This window comes from Danio rerio, chromosome 22 (assembly GCF_052040795.2).
Source record: "Danio rerio strain M-AB ecotype USA chromosome 22, GRCz13ab, whole genome shotgun sequence".
NCBI lineage: Eukaryota > Metazoa > Chordata > Actinopteri > Cypriniformes > Danionidae > Danio > Danio rerio.
In genome coordinates, this window is record NC_141042.1 from 22398910 (window position 1) to 22416245 (window position 17336).

Sequence of the window (17336 nt, forward strand, 5' to 3'; positions counted from 1 at the left end):
GGAAAAGAGTGACAGATCAGGAGAGGAAGGAGTGGGTAGATTGACAGCGGTCGGCAGAGGGAGAAGGGCAAAAGGGCAGTATTGTGCCGGTAGCCTGAGGTGTTTTCCTACTTCAGACGCCTGATGGATGGAGGAGGCGGTAAACGAATGAATAAAGAATGAGAATTTCAGATGAAAGAGCTCTCCAGGAATAACAGATTCTCTTCCATCAACACATCCAGACTGAGAGAGAGATAGAGGAAGCTTACAGTTCAGAGAAGTTTCTTCTACTAACTGATCTACAAATTTTTAAAGAAGAGTTCATTCAAAAACGAAAACTCTGTCATAACATACTCACGCTCATGCTGTCTCAAATCTTTCTGAATCTATCTGAGAAAATGTACTGAATGAAAAATAAAGCAGCATGAACAATAAAAACAAACACAAGCGATTGGCTAAGTAGCTACTTAAACAACAAACCAAGCATTCAGAATAACACCATCAAGATTTTATTATACTAAATAAACATATTTTAGCAGTTCCTCATTCAATCAACAAATTGTCAACTCAGTTTTCCATGTATAATATCATTCAAAACTTTGTTAGATAAAAATCTGTTTTACTTACTGTTCAACAAACTGTATGTTGTCATGAATGTACAACTTTAAGGTAACACACAGGCCAACACAAGCATCAAACACAAAGCTCGACCAGCAACCAGCTCTTCAACTCAATGAATTGCAGATCACTAATGACACACAGGTCTCTTATTAATGTTTTTAACTTTAGTAATTTAGTTAGTAAACTAGGCTTTGTGGTTAGCACTGTCGCCTCACAGCAAGAAGGTCGCTGGTTCAAGTCCCAGCTGGGGTTTGCACGTTCTCCTTGTGTTTGCATGGGTTTCCTCTCGGTGCTCCATTTTACCCCACAATCCAAAGACATGCGCTATACTGTAGGTGAATTGGAGGAACTAAATATTAAGTTGATAATCAAGATGTTACCGTTGTCTGTTAATGTAGATGTTATGTACTTAAGAGTCCAACATTAGGCTGAGATAAAAGTTAATCGCCATTGCCTGCAGTAATGGTGGAACATTTACATAGGTAAGAACAACAACCTTAAGTGAGGAGAGACAGGGTAATAATTGAATATCCTTACCTTTCTTACTGTGTTATTTGTAAATGAACAAAATTATTTAACATTTTTATTCAAGGTGAGAAGCAAACAAGCTTCTGTTATGTACCATAATGATTAAGTATCATATTTCTGTCCAGAACGAATAGCAGTAAAGTTTCTATTAGACCAAAAATATTACAAAAGGTTTTCAAAATAATAAAAGTATTAATGAACTAATCATAGAGAACCAAGGGAAGAAAAGTACCCGAAAGGCAGACAGCTGGAATGAGTAACACCTAAGGTGAAACTAACTAAAGAAAAGGGTGGAGAGACTACTTGGACTAACTTTTTATCCATACAGAGTAAATTGTAGATCAGTTTAAAACTAACTAACAATAATTCACTTAGGATTAGAGGTAGCCAGACCTTTGTTTATATAAAAGCATTCTAAAAGTTGACAGAATAACCAATTCAATTACACTTAACCAAAATATAAACGCAACAGATCTAAACTTTTTCCATTTGTCTAAATCTGTGTTTGTGAACTATCTCTTTTTTGCAGAGATAATCAACCCACCTCAGGTGTGGCATATCAAGATACTGATTAGACATCATGATTATTGCACAGGTGTGCCTTAGGTAGGCCACAAAAGTCCACTCTAATATGTGCAGTTTTATCACACAGCACAATGCCATGTTGACTGCATAGCTGCATCCGAAACCGCATACTTCTATACTACATAGTATGCTAAAATCAGCACGCAGCGCTATCCCATAATGCCCCGTGAGAGAATTCATGAATGGAAGTGAGGCGACGCAACTGACGCAGGTAGGTCACGTGACCATGACAAAATGGCGGATGTAATACGTCCGAATTCCATTCATACTTTTTTTTTACATTAATACTGTAAAGAACGTACTTTTCAAACGGCCGAGTAGTACGTTTAAATTGAAATGCAGTACCTACTGAGTAGTAGGCGGTTTCGGACGCAGCCCATGAATGTCCTCCAGGGCTGTTGCCTTTGAATTAAAGGTTCATTTCTCTACCATAAGCCATCTTCAAAGGTGTTTCAGAGAAATTGACACTACATCCAACCAGCCTCACTTGTAACCAAACCAGCCCACATGCAGCATCTTTACCTCCAAGATCATCTGAGACCAGCCATCCAGACAGCTGTTGCAATAATCGATTAGCAGAACCAAAGAATTTCTGCACAAACTGCCAGAAACGTTTTCAGGGAAGCTCATCTGCATGCTTATCGTCCTCATCAGGATCTCAACCTGACTACAGTTCGTTCACACAAGCAGTGACTTTGTAGCTGCCTGCCGCTTTGGTGGAGACCTGCTGCAAACGCAGTTCTGTGTAGGTATATACAGCACAAATATAACCATCCACTGAGCAAGCTGAAAAAGGATTACATGAGCTCTACTGGTGCTCCTATTAGCTGTAGTTCAACAAAGTCACTATTAATTTGCATAAAGTTAAAGGATTCTCAACTTTGTCGCATCACTCAGCACATCCACCTGGTCGCCAACAGTCGCTGTCACTCATGTAAACGGAGGTCGCCGAAAGTCGCTCACTCTCCGTTGAAATAAAAGGTCACTTGCTGCTTTGCCGCTGCGAGTCGCTCGTAGTGTGAATGAGGCTTTAACCAATATGAGTGGGCAAATGCTTACATTCGGTGGTGTCAGAGAGGTGTTCTCTTTAAGGGTAAATTCTGGTTTTTACATATGGGCAAGCATATTGTTATGGATAACAATCATAGGTACATGATATTAATGTCATCAAACATCTCCATTCTTGCATGGCCAGAATACTCACCGGACATGTAAACATTGCGCATGTAGTGGATGCTAGGGACTGCTGTAGTCGACAGCATGTTCCAGGTCCTGCCAATATCCAGCAACTTCACATAGTCATTGACGAGGAGTGGACGAACATTCCACATGACGCAATCAACAACCTGATCGATTCTAAGGGTGCTTTTACACCTGTAGGCCGATTGTTTTGTTCCGAAACAGGGATGAAAAAATTGTTACAATGTTGCGCTTTGTTCTTGGTTCGCTTTTACACGGCAAAGTTTCTAAACAGAACAAAATAGTGAAAACAAGTCTTTTAAGAGTACACTCTCGTCACATTGGTCTCAGGGACAGTCCCACTCAGCTGTTGTGGATTCTTATTTAATTACGATGATGAGCAATAAGACTTTATAAGCGAAAAGCTGCCCTTTTATTTTGACACCCACAGATATCGTCACCAAATATAAATCAGAGGTACGACCTTCTCATACAGAGCCTTGGCTAGAATTATGCATTAGGCTTTACATTATAGAGAGAGATAACAGATAAACCAAGACTGCAGTTTGGTCAATTTTTCCTAACAGATGAACAGCTCTCGTTAATAGTTCAGAATGCTTTCACTTTCGTATTTGACATGAAACGCACATGTACCTGTAGGAATGACATCCCGCCCTACTCATAATTCTCATTCCTTTCATTACATGTCCATAATACACTGCGATATAGCCTGGTTCGTTGGACCGTATTGCTTTCTCACTACAATCGATCCGCTCCAGAGTTTCAATCGAGCTGAGACCACCTTTTACAGGCAATCCTGAACCAATTAATTTAGCGCAGATCTGAGCACGACTGCTGGATTCACATATGCCAAACGAACCGCGCTAACTGGGGAAATGCGCCAGGTTCCAAAACAAGAGTCTAGGTGTGAAAGCTTTCTGGTGGTCAACATCAGAAACTGACTAGTCATTTTTGTGATGATACATTGGGGCTTCTTGCTGACCCCTGAGTTTCCATCAAAGGTCTTCTGACTGTAACTGTACCTACAGGTAATTTTAGATCCTCTTTGATCTGTTTGGGGGTGGTGTTCGGCGGGATCTTTTCCATTAGGATTATTCTTTGATCCATTATAACTTCGGTTGCTTGTTTCAGGTTTTTGATGCCATTTTCAAACATTGGAGATCATTTTCGATGAGTATCCTTAATTTTGCCATACGTTTTTCCTCCTCCAATATTTTTTTCTTCTTAATTTACTTTTTTTATTAAAATTTTTCATAATAATTCAGAAAATGACACATTGCTGACCGACCTCCTTAATAAAGAGCAATTAATGACAGCTGTTTTGTTTTCACAGAATGAAAGAATCTCAAAGTCTACAATGCTACTATTTTAAACACATCCCTTCAAATAATTCAAAACAAGCAGCACACGATACAACATCTAGTTTCTTTTCCTATTACATTAAATCATATGCATTACACAAGTCTCACAATTACTAAATACAGTGGATATAAATTTTTACAGCATTTTAAAACAATTGTATATATAAATATGCATCCTGGCAGAACCAAACCCCAAAAATAGCAGTACCTTTCTACTGCATTATGAGATAGATGTGTGCACAACCAGGAATTCATTGGACTTCAGTATATTTCAAGGCCTCACTGCTGCTCTCCAGCCCAATTCTATTGTTTAGGGCAGTGGTTCTCAAACTTTTTTCACCAAGTACCACCTTAGAAAAAAATTGTCTCTCCAAGTACCACCATAATGACCAGTATTAAAAAAAATTGCGCCGTAGGCCTAATTAAGCAGCTACAGCTGTGCAGAGTTTGAAAACGAGGCAGATTAATTCCTATTATTAAGAATATGTATAAAAAGTAAAAGGAATATATATAAATTATATAAAAAATAAAAAATATATATAATATATATAAAAAGTAAAAGGAAAACTGCTGTATTTAAATCTAAAGTATTTATAGGAGCCTATTCATCAAAAGCTGGAAATGTTGCTTGGACCTCATAAATATAGGCTATATGGCATATTCATACACTTTCTGACAAATCTTGAAATATATGTTAAATGTTCATATGACAGGGTTCATACAGGCACAGCCTAATGAAAATCAAGGAATTTTAAGCACTTTTTCCAGCAGCTATTTTTTTATTTTTAAGACTGACATGCTATGTATTGAAGATGTATGTATTGAAATGTATTCTCAGCAACCCATAAAATATTGCATAGGAATTGATACAAATAAAAACCATTATTGATAATAATAATAATAATTATTATTATTAATCATATATTAATAATATAATAAACCTGCACTAAATGCTTGTGAAATATTTTTTGTACTCAAGTAAAACACTATTACACTGCTAAAATTACACACATTTTAGTAAATACAACTAATATTAGGTAAAAGTACAAAGTACTCTTTTAAAAAGTACTAGTTGGTTACTTTTGAAAAAAACAAAATCAGATTTTCATTATGAAATCACTTTGAAGTGTAAACCTGATTGAATGGTTTAATTGCTTAAATCCCAAAGCTACATGTATAGGAATTTGCACAAACAAAGAAAGTATGGTCCATTTTTCCTTTCATGACAATTAATCTTTTTCAATAGCACTGGTAAAACTACCACATAATCTTTAAGGCCATAGAGACACTTTTTGCCCATTTTTTAAACAATATTTTCAACCTTTGAAAGGTTTATTTAGTATATGATGAAAATATTTAAATTTAGCCTTTTATTTACATATTTTACACTATTTTTCTTTACAATATGGCAAATTTGTTTCTTAAATAGCTGTACATCACATGGAGATTTTATTTTACACTTGATCTTAAACTAAAATACAAAGTACAAACTTAACAAAAAACACAAGTACACTGTCAGTAAAAAAATAAAACAAATGACTTTATTTTACTTGAGGTATTTGAAATATGACAACAATACATTTATCAAAGCAGTGCTTTAACAGCCTTATTGTTATTTTTAAATAAACAATAAGCAACAACGGATTGCTTTGACCTGTAATGATTTAAGACAGCTATACAGCTAAATGTGTAAATCACACAAATACCTCATCCGGAAACATTTCCAGCATAATTCTTTTGTCGTAAAGAAATAAAAAAAGTTCCACCTTTGCTAAAAGTAAGTTTCACTTCACAACACAGCCAAATAAGAAGACCATTAGCATTGTCATCGATCATGTATCAATCCATTTCTAAATATTTGATAACTTTGTCCCTTGACTAAATTTAGTCAAAAGTATTCAAAGACAAATAATGTCTACTTTAATAGAGAACAGATCACGATTGTGTTCAATCTGAGCACACACGCGATCATGAGAGGACTTGCAGTTCATTTGAAAAAAGCTTATTTAAGAGCTCGCATATCTGTTTTAGTGATTTGCGTACATGAATGCGCTTTCATGTTAAAATAAAGCACTCGCCACCTTTCCAGAAATGAGTAATTGCGCAATACCTCCATTGCCGCGCCGCCATTCAGACAGTATAGAGGAGTGACAGGTCAGAGGCGAGTCGACTCGCTGTTTGAGAGCGAAACGTGTATGAAGATCATCAAATAGGCAGGAAATATGTCCGCGGTTTAATCACTCTGCTAGACATCTCGATAGTGAAAACATCCGAGAAGCATTATTCCAACAACACATTTGTTTTTAAGTTGTTTTTTCTGTCTCTGCGACACAGAAAGCCTTTGTCCCGCCCTTACGTTTTACGCAAAAAACTAAACAAGGTCGACTGTGATTGGCCAGTTTTCATGTCAGTCAAATCACGCTTCAGAATCAATTCGGAAACTGATTTTCAGCAGCTTATGACAAATTGCACTAAAATAAACATTCTAAGCACAGCGCTGTGATCGTACGCTTCACAAAAATGCCAAAGCTGATCACATCGATAATATAGTTCACATCAAGGGATTAAAAATGTTAATTGTTTATTTCATTATTTGGCGATTCCTCCGCGTACCACTAGGAGGAAGCCCGCGTACCACTAGTGGTACGCGTACCACAGTTTGAGAACCACTGGTTTAGGGGATGTTTTTCTTTTTCTTTTTCTTCCAGAGATAAATGCTCTCAAATCTCAGAGCTGTCGGCCAAGCAGTGCTTTCTATTTACAGGAGAGGTAGAACGAGAAAAGGAGGAGTGGATGGATGAGAAGAGAGGAGGATTAGAAAAACAGTCTGACAGTCCTTCTCTCCCATGGTTCAACTCAGTCAACGGGAAGCGAACAAGAGAGATATCAGAAGACAAGAGGGTAAAAAGAAAAATGAGCAAGATAAAGATGACTATGCTGACCCTCTCTGGAAAGAAAGAAGGGATGGGGTAAAAAAAGGCAAGCGAGAACAATGAGATGATGAGTTTGGAGCAAGCCTGAAGGAACAGAACAAAGAGAAGGAGAGATGGATGAAGAGAGAGAAGGACTGACAGGCCACATGAATAAACTACAGCTGGATGTGTCTCCATTATCACACAGTAAGACATACACAGAGAGAGAGAGAGAGAGAGAGAGAGAGAGAGAGAGAGATTATCATGATTAATCAATGGCCGCTCGTCTTTTAATAATCACCCTTTCACATGTGTATTTTCCTATCCTCTACTCAAGAAACCTGCCGACATCAGCAGAAAATGTCAGGTCACTAACCTTTTTTCATGTATTTTCATGTTTCATTTGAGCCTATTTTAAGTTTTGTTGCATTATTTGTTAGGTTTATTATGCATTTTATTAATCCATCATGTAAATAATTTAAACTTTAAAGTGACAAGCCTTTATCTAAAAAAAGTTACATGTAAAAATAATGTTTAGGCATTTTTTTTATATACAATACTATTTTCTTAATACCATTTCTTTACTGAGAATCTAGTGAGAATATCACACAACCCATTGATGAGGCTTCTGAATTGGATTGTAGCCCATTTGATTTTTAGATGGCTAAATGTCATCTGGACACATACCCATTTTACAACGCGTATGCTTGCAACTTTATTTTAGCCTACATCTCTTCATCCATTTTAATCTTTAAAGCTGGCTTGATCTCACCGGGCTCTGTAAATTGATCACAACAGCTTTTAAGCATTAAAATCATTGTGCTAAACGCCGAGAATGCGACGCGAAATAAACAAAAGCCTGCCTTTCTAACAGCGTTCTGACAGAATATAGGCCACTTTCATATTTATTTAAGCGCTAGGCTCAGATCCAGAGAAATCCTGAGAGACTTTGAGACAGAAAGAGAGAGAAAGAGGTTTTACCAGCAGCTGAAAACACCGAGACAAGGGCAGACTGTCATTCAAAAACCACAATCACGAGGGAGAGGCGCGGGAAGAAAAAAAAACGCCACTGAAGATCACACTGGCACGACTGAGTGAAAGCTCCGCATCTTCAACATCACGATAAAAACAACACGACGAGGACTGGTAAACATTAGCCAACTCTAAACCGAAGGAGAAGTACATCCTTTTCTGTAGTAAAACTGCACGGATAACGGAAAATCCTGTTTTGAACGTCTACATATTTTAACTAGTGGACGTCGAATTGATAAATCCTCTGGTGGTTTTTCTTTGTGCATCTAATCAGTGCAAGAATAACTTGCAAATGATTTTAATATTTGTGATGATAAAATTATGATTTTAATACTTTATACATGAAAAACGTTTGTCACCTCACCTTGCTTACTATCCTGTTCAAAAGTTTACTTTAAGAGCAAATAATTTAATTGACAATTAGCCTGTGATGTAATGAAATTTAATTTGAAATTTAATTTTAATTGGCAAACATAAAAATTAACAAAACCCACATTAATTCTAAACAGCATTGACTCATTTCTGTAATGCAAAGGCATAAATTACTGATTTTAACAGTAGTTTGTATTTGATTTGAAATTTGATTAAAAAAAAGACTTTAGTTTCATGAACTAGGCCTTAATTAATATTTAAAAACAAAAACTAGCAAACTCAATACCATAATGCAAAAAAGCTAACTTCGGGGTGTCCAAACTCGGTCCTGGAGGGCCGGTGTCCTGCATAGTTTAGCTATAACTTCCTTCAACACACCTGTCTGTGAGTTTCTAGTATACCTAGAAAGAGCTTGATGAGCTGGTTCAGGTGTGTCTGATTAGAGTTAGAACTAAAATATGCAGGACACCAGGCCTCCAGGACCGGGTTTGGACACCCCTGAGCTAACTCTTAAAACCATCATTTAAAATAAATAAACGAATACTACTAATGTAAAGGCAAAAAAACCTTTAAAGAACATTTCACTTTCATAAACCATTCACTCAGTACAGTAATGATATCATAATGATATCTTTACTGTGTAACTGACTTAAAGTCTAACTTATTTTTGCCTTGGAGTAATGAAAATTTAGTTTCTAGGGTTTTTTTTTAAACAGCAATGCAATTAAAAATGGTAAGTTAATGAATCACATTATCATAATCAAAAGACATTAGTAAACTTCAAATTATTTTCTGTTTTTGTCAAGATTTTTTTTATCTTGAAATTAACAAGAAATAATGCTCTATATGGGTTCACTACACATGATTTTTTCCATTACCAAAATTTCTTAATTACCAAAGCATATATTTAGGTCTGTATTTATTTGTGTTTTTACCGACATTATTTCAGATCTTCTATAAGTATTTTTGTAAAAATGAACATCATAAAAAGATATTAAGTGTCAAATTTTGCAGTCCAAATTTTCCAAAGGTGATGCTGATGTGGCAAAGACAAGATGTCCCATTTTGATGCCTAAAATAATTTAAAAATACTTTATGTTAATACTTTTTGTTTTTTACATAAGTATGTTACAGAAAAAATATATACATGTAGCACATAACTATTTAAAAAAAAGTCAGATGTTAATATGACTATACTTTTTCACTTTAGGTAAGTTAGCAATATAAAATTTGTTTCTGTTATGCTTAATAACCGAATAATGAAAGAGATACTTTTTGAGAAATTGTTATTACTTTTGTTGAAGTCAAGTTTACATAAAATAAGATTATTAATGCCTCTGAAAAAGCTCAGATGATGGAGTCAAGGTTTTGGAAGTTTCTGATTGGCTAATTGACAACATTTGAGTTAATTGGAGGCACAACTGTAGAATAGTATTTAAGGAAAACCTCAAACACACTGCTTCCTTGTGTGGCAACATGCGAAAATCAACAAGCCAGAATCAACAAAAAAGGCAGATTACGGTTTGCTAAATTACACTGGGAAAAGAATATTTTTTGGAGACATGTCCTGAGGTCTGATGGAACTAAGATTGAACTGTTTGGCCATAATGACCAGTGTTACGTTTGGAGGACAAAGGAGAAAGCTTACAAGCCTAGGAACACCATCCCAACTGTGAAGTATGAGGACGGCAGCATCATATTGTGGAGCTGTTTTGCCACAGGAGGGACTGGTCCACTTCACAGCATAGATGGCATCATTAAGAAAGACTTTATGTAGAGATACTGAAGCAACATCTCAAGACATCAACCAGGAAATTAAAACTTGGCCACAAATGAGTCTTCCAAACAGACCATGACCTTAAGCATACTGCCAATTTAGTTAAAATAAACTTTAAGGACAACAGAGTGAATGATTTGGAGTGGCCATCACAAAGCCCTGATCTCAATCGGTCCCACTTTATATTAAGTGGCCTTAACTAATATGTACTTACATAGGAATTAATAGTTTGTTACAATGTACTTATTGTGTAAATACATGTATTTACTGTGTACTTATGCTTGATTTAATACAAGTATGTACTTACATCTGTAATTAACTTTTGTAATTACATTTGTAAATACAATGTTGACCATCCCTTACACCTTAACCCACCCTTAAACCTACCCATGCCACCAAACCTGTCCATAACCCAACCTCTATCCCAACTCAAAAGCACCACAAGTGTTCTCAAATACATTATAAACACAGTAAGTACATTGTATTTATTTTTCTGATGTAAGTACATAGTAGTTAAGGATACTTAATATAAAGTGGGACCTCTCAATCTTATAGAAAATTTGTGGGCAGAGTTGAAAAAGCTTGTGCTTGCAAGACAGCCTACAAATCTGACTCAGCTACACCAATTCTGTCAGGAGGAATGGGCCAAAATTACTTCAAACTACTGTGAGAAGCTTGTGGAAGGATACCCAAAACATTTGACCAAAGAGTTCAGATGCAAGAACCTCTACGTACAATCTAGACTTTTCTTCTAAAATGAGCACTTATGTTTATGTTCAGTTAATTTATGTTAAAAGCGATAAAATAACATTCTTTGCTATATAAGCAAAATTACTGAATTAAGACAAAGGAGCCAGAGAAAAGTTTAGATGGCACTTAGAGGTTTTTGCATCTAATCTTTTCATATACACACACACACACACACACACACACACACACACACACACACACACACACACACACACACACACACACACACACACAGACAGACAGACAGACAGACAGACAGACAGACAGACAGAGAGACAGACACACACACACACACACACACACACATTTTTTTGCACTTTTACTTCATAAAACAAAACATGTTAATGTAGAGGACAAAAAAAAAAAAATCACAACCAAAATAAAACCACGGCCATTTTCTACATCGATTTGATTGATTTTATTTGTAAGGCACCAGAAGCATTTCCTTACTGCAGAAATTTCCATTTATGTATAGTAAATGTTTATGTACTTTGTCTGTTTTTAATATGGAATGAAGCTATTTTATAACACAATTATTTTGCACTGTAGGTTGTACAATATACATAAAAATCAGGAGCTTAAAAAACAAACCAATAACAAAAAAGACTTTATAAAGCACAGAAGGCTTACAATGCTTTTAACAAATGGCAAAAAGGCAAGCAATGAAGTCTAGGGAGAAGGAAGTGGCAGAAAGAAAGGAGGATTTTCGGCGACAACCTGTTCTTAAGTGCCTCTAAAACACAGACGTGTTCAAGACTGACACAAAAGCATCTGTTTGCACATAAAGCTTCAGCTCTATGAATGATGTACACATACAGTACACCTGCGGCCTGCTTTTAAAAACACTTCGCATTCGGCTCGATACGATTTTCGTTTACACAGCGACCACTACTATTTGTTTAGTTAAAAAAGTAAACTAAATAGATTTGAGCTAGCCATGATAATACATCCTGACACTTCTTTCATAAATACACAGAAAATTATTTGATTTTGAAAGCACTAAGATGTTATTAGTTGGCTTTAGTGATGTTTTCTTATGTTGGCACAGCCATAAGTTAAAACCGCGAATTAAGACGAGACACGGCAGGCTAAAACTCATGAACCTGGCACATTCTTACAGCAATATTTTAAGTTAACATCCAAACGTGTATGTTTCTTTTACTGCACGTTATCAATTTGTGTCTGAAATTTTCTAAAGGCTTTCAAAGGGAAAAAATAATAATCACATTTTAAACCCGACTACACCTAATATTACGATTTTTGTGCTAGAAGTGTATGCAAATTGATGCCTATCGAATTCAATACGTCCTCATTTGCATATTTAAGCATAAAATAAAACTTGTAATCTACGAAACGTCCAACTGGGGAAGTATGATGATAAATATTCACTCACTTTTTACCCTGTTGACCTGCGGTGTCTTGCCTTAAGGCCTTCCTTAACATGCGAATCAGCTTCACTCCTGAATTCGATATGGTTTGAAATCTATTAGCGTCATTAAAAGCAACATTCAAATAAACAGAATATGAAACATCCAAACAATGACAATGCTAAAAAAAAAAGCCAGATCTAGTTTTCATTTACAGATTACATCGAACAGAAAGACGGTTGAGGGGCAAGGGGGATAGGTAGGGGGAATGGAGTGGTGTACTTTGGCATAAAAATGCATCACAATCTATGCCTACAATACTGCTATAGCTCCAAATTATGGGTTCACTTCGTCTTCTGACTGAATAAATGTTATACTGATTCATTTTTTGGGCACATCAGATTAGCATACTTCATATAAACCAACAAGGGGCGCATAAATGCCACAACTCCAGACTCAAGTGACCCTCAGGATATAAGTGTGGACTTGCTATGGACTTACTGCCCCCTCTTGGTTAAATCTCTTACTACAACATGACACTGCGAGACTGAATATACACAAAGATGAACATTTTATATCATAGCCTTTACCTTAAATCAAGAAATGTCCCTTGGTAAAATTATCCATGGTTTTATTATAGTAACAGTGTAGTAACTTTGCTTTTTGGCTAAGTGATTACGATTTGGAGAACATGTTTTACTTCAAATCCCATGGTTAACCAGTGGTTGATGAAGCAAAACCATGTTTAATCTGCATCCATCATGTTTTAACTACAAAAATGATGTAGAATTGTGTTTGTAAGGAATTAATGACAGCTAAATCATGGTTAAAGTTGTGGTTAGCATGATTTAACTACAGTTTTTTTGGATTAATTTGTGGTAAAACCATGGTTCATTCTCCTAAGGGTGTTCCTGTAGTGCCATCAAAACAATGAAGGTGCTTTCTCAAATACCATTTTCTTACAACTGACCTTCTTAACACAGTGTCTACACCAAAAACACACACTATAAAACAGTGAAGCTACACTCACAAACTCCAAGTGCTAATGACATGGAGGACAGATTCCATTCATTGCCGTGCAACACACCCAAGATATCGAATTTGGTGTAGACACGGTGTAAGAAAAACTAAATTTTTAAACGACTTTCACTATGTAGACAATCAACATTACAATAAAAAAAAGACCAATAATATCATCTTTTAAACAGCGTCCCTTTTCACTTGGTGAGCAGGTTAGCAAGCATCTCAGAGGATTCATCTAATACTCTCTAAGACAGCACAACAAACACATTAAAAATCAGGCAGATGGGTGGATAGATATACAGTACGCCGAAGTGCCGTGTAGAAAAATTTTCTTTCTGTTTCAACACTATTCATCAAGTTTCATTAAGCACTTTTAAAGGGACAGTTTAATTAAAAATGGTAACGGTGTGATTTACTCACATTCACGTTGTCTATAATCTGTTTAGCATACTGTACTTTTGTATGTACTGTAAAAAACAAAAGGAGATGTTTTGAGGAATTTCCAAGCTGTTCTTTTCTATTTACAATGAACCGCGGACATAGCTATATGGCAAATTATTCTAATAACAGATTGAGTTTCTCTGCTTTCAAAACATTTGGGACATACAGTGCTCAGCAAAAATGAGGGGAACCTTTACAGATCTCCTTTTAAAATGCATGCTTTCTATTGGATACTTTACAACACATTTATGTTTTTGCACAGATTAGTCAGTACCAGAACCAAATCAGAAACTAATCTAACAACATCATTTAATCAACACAAATAAATACACCCCAATGAATATGTTAGGATAAAGTATAAAATAAACTCTTATTAAAGGGGGGAAATACACATTACATTGATTTTAAATGTTTTCATTTGTAATATTTTTGTACAACATCTCAAAAAATGAATTATCTTTCTATTATTAAAGCTGTCAGGCGACTAAACTCTTATGTTAATGAATAAAACAGTTGAATAAATCAGTTTTGTGTTCTCTATTAACTAAGAAATGGATGGAAAATATTATTTTTAAAGAGGGTGTACTTATTTAAACTTTCTGCTGTATGAGTTATATTTGTGATGTTTTTAATGGCACTTTATTCTTTTAAAAGCTTGATGGCTTTGTTCCCGATTTACTTCAACTCTGTGCAAAAGAGCAGCTTGAACATTTTTAGAAATCTCTTTTTGTTTCCTGTAGCAGCCTTATCAGTGTTTTTTTCCATTACTTCCATAATTCTGTTAATTAATTGAATTGAGAAATTTTTTTCATACAATGGAATGCAATGGTGAATGATCACAACTTGCAAGCAACATTTTCTATGACGATTAACAACTTACATTCTATATTAATATTAATATAGATGATTAATTAACTAATTAATTAATTAAACAGTTTCCGATGGCTTATGCTACATGTTATGTTACCATGTTTTGGACTATGGTACAGGAGTCATATTGACTACGTTTTTGATGCTTTTCTTGTGTTTTTGAAGCTTAACAGCTTTTATCCCCATTTACTTCAGTTGTATGAAAAAGAGCAGAGCAAGCATTCTTTGAAACATCTCCTTTTGTTTTTCCACAGAAGTCAGGCAGTCAAACGAGTTTGAAACTACACCACAATTCAATAATTTACTCACACCACACACACGTTGTTCTAAACCCATAAAAAGTATTCAGAGTAGTATCCAAGCAACTTTTTCAATAAAATGAAAGTGACTATATTAAATGTCAAAAATGATCACACAATTTGCTTATAGGTATAGTTCATCTAAAATTTTTTAATCCATTTAATAATGCTTCATTTTTTTAAAAACATTTATTTGATTTTTTTTTTATCTTCTCGTAAGCACAAAAGAAGATATTTTGAAGAATGCTGGTAGCTGGCACCCATTGACTTCCACAATATTTTTTTCATACTACAGAAGTCAATTGTTCCCAGCTACCAGCATTCTTCAAAATATCTTCTTTTTTGTTTAAGAGAAGAAATAATCTTTATATTAAATTAGCAAGAAAAAATTATGAGGTGATTTTTTATTTTTGGGTTAACCATCCAATTAAAAACCTGGTATACAATCATAAACTGTAGAATAGGGATGTCAAACTCAATTCCTGGAGGGCCGCTGCCCTGCACAGTTTAGTTCCAACCCTAGTTAAACACACCTGATCAAACTACTTGAGTCCTTCAGGCTTGTTTAAAACCTACAGGTTAGTGTGTTGGAGCTGGGTTGGAACTAAACTTTGCAGGGCTGCAACCCTCTAGGAATTGAGTTTGACACCCCTGCTGTAGACTAAATATGTGATGCTTTTAGATCTCACTGAACAACTTTGGTCCCCATTCACTTCAATGTATGGAAAAAGAGCAGCATGAACATTCTTAAAACATCTTCTTTTGGGTTTGTTTGTTTTTTTAAACAAAAAAAGTCAAACATGTTTGAAACAACATAAAAACCCACCATTCCTCATGTTGATCTGAACCAATATTACTTTTTTAGCACATTTTATTTTTTGTTTTAGAATTGTCCAAACTGCTCTTTTCAACATGTCTAATATTTCTCAGCCTAAAGTTTTATTAAAACTACACCAATCATATAGACTAGTTTATTGTTTTTAATAATCATTTCATTGTCCCTTTTAAAGCGTAATAAGGTTAGTTCCTATTCATTGTAAAATGAGGCAGCTTGAACATTCTTTAAAACATCGCCTATTGTATTAAATTTAAAAAAGAAATGTCAAACAGGTTTGGAACAACACACAAGCCCTCATTTTTAAGTCGAACTGTCCCTTTAAGGTAGAATAGATGCAACAGCCGTGCTTCCTTACAATAACACAGATCCTTTAAACTCTAAATGGATTATGCCGCGGCTAAGTTTTTAGATTCAACGTTGCTTTTAGTCTCCGAGTTACAGCCTGGGGCCAAAGTGCTTTTGACTCAGTTATTGTAGATTGTAGCTTTAAAAGGTGAAAGATTTTAAGAGGAAGAAAGAGTGAGCGGGGGAGAAGGGAAAAAAAAAGGAGAAAAAAACAAAAGAGGAATTATTACCGAAGGGTCGATGGTCCATTAACGGTCACACCGTTTTTCCACAACGAGCATAAGAAATATACAATATATATAGATATATACATACAAGCAGGCAAGAAAGAAGTGTAAATGAAATCAAATCAAGCATCCATAACACAATAAAAAGGAGGATCAGTATAAATACATAGAGAGAAAGCTGGTGGAATGAACCAGAACGAATGAGTTTAGCAATTCAGAGGGGAGATAGAAAGATAGAAGGAAAATGAAGGAAAAGAAAAGGGGGGAACAAGTGCTTCTGCTCTACGCTGAGCTCTGGATGATGATGATGATGATGATTGGGTTTGGCCGTCGACTAGTCGGATTTGTCTCCGTCCTCCTCGCGGTGGCTGTCGGACGTCTCACGTGTGCTCTTGTCCTCTTTGGCCAGCTGGGCTTGGGATGCCAGGATGCTGGAGAGGGAGAAGAGGCCGGAGCTGGAGGTGACGGCGGGCAGGCCGGCCGGCTGGCTGAGGCCGAGGGGAAGAGGGGTCATGGGCAGCGCCAGCCCCTGCAGCTGGGAGAGCTGGTGAGCCTGGAGCTGCTGCTGCACAACACACAGACATGCAGTGCTGTTACTTCAGGAATATGAGCATACTTTCTGGGGTTGTTTTATGAAAGATGCCCTAAAATTTAAATTCTGGGCCAAAACGGCTTTGTAATTATTATGTATTATTTTAATAATTTTTAAATTGAACTCAATAACTTAAATTATACTGTTTTAATAAACACAAGCCAATAAAATAAGCACATTTTATCGACAGTACAATACTATTTGGTGAAAGGGAACG

At 35.8% G+C, this 17336-nt stretch overlaps 2 protein-coding genes across 3 annotated transcripts in view; both read right to left on the reverse strand.

Annotated features, from left to right (window-relative positions):
* tle2b (TLE family member 2, transcriptional corepressor b) overlaps nt 1-8282 on the reverse strand; it is a 115258-nt gene extending 106976 nt beyond the window's left edge. Inside the window, exon 1 of the mRNA XM_087304301.1 lies at nt 8168-8282. The gene's annotated coding sequence lies outside the window, so the exon portion shown is untranslated. The remainder of the gene's footprint in view (nt 1-8167) is intronic.
* A 3238-nt stretch (nt 8283-11520) lies between these two features.
* Nucleotides 11521-17336, reverse strand: part of tle5 (TLE family member 5, transcriptional modulator) — a 56268-nt gene continuing 50452 nt past the window's right edge. The window contains exon 7 of one of the 2 annotated variants that reach the window (XM_087302491.1): nt 11521-17089. In XM_087302491.1, the coding sequence (XP_087158617.1) occupies nt 16862-17089 (228 nt within the window). In that variant the 3' untranslated portion in view covers nt 11521-16861. Of the gene's footprint in view, nt 17093-17336 lie in introns of both variants that reach the window. The other variant, NM_200423.1, reaches the window with a different exon arrangement.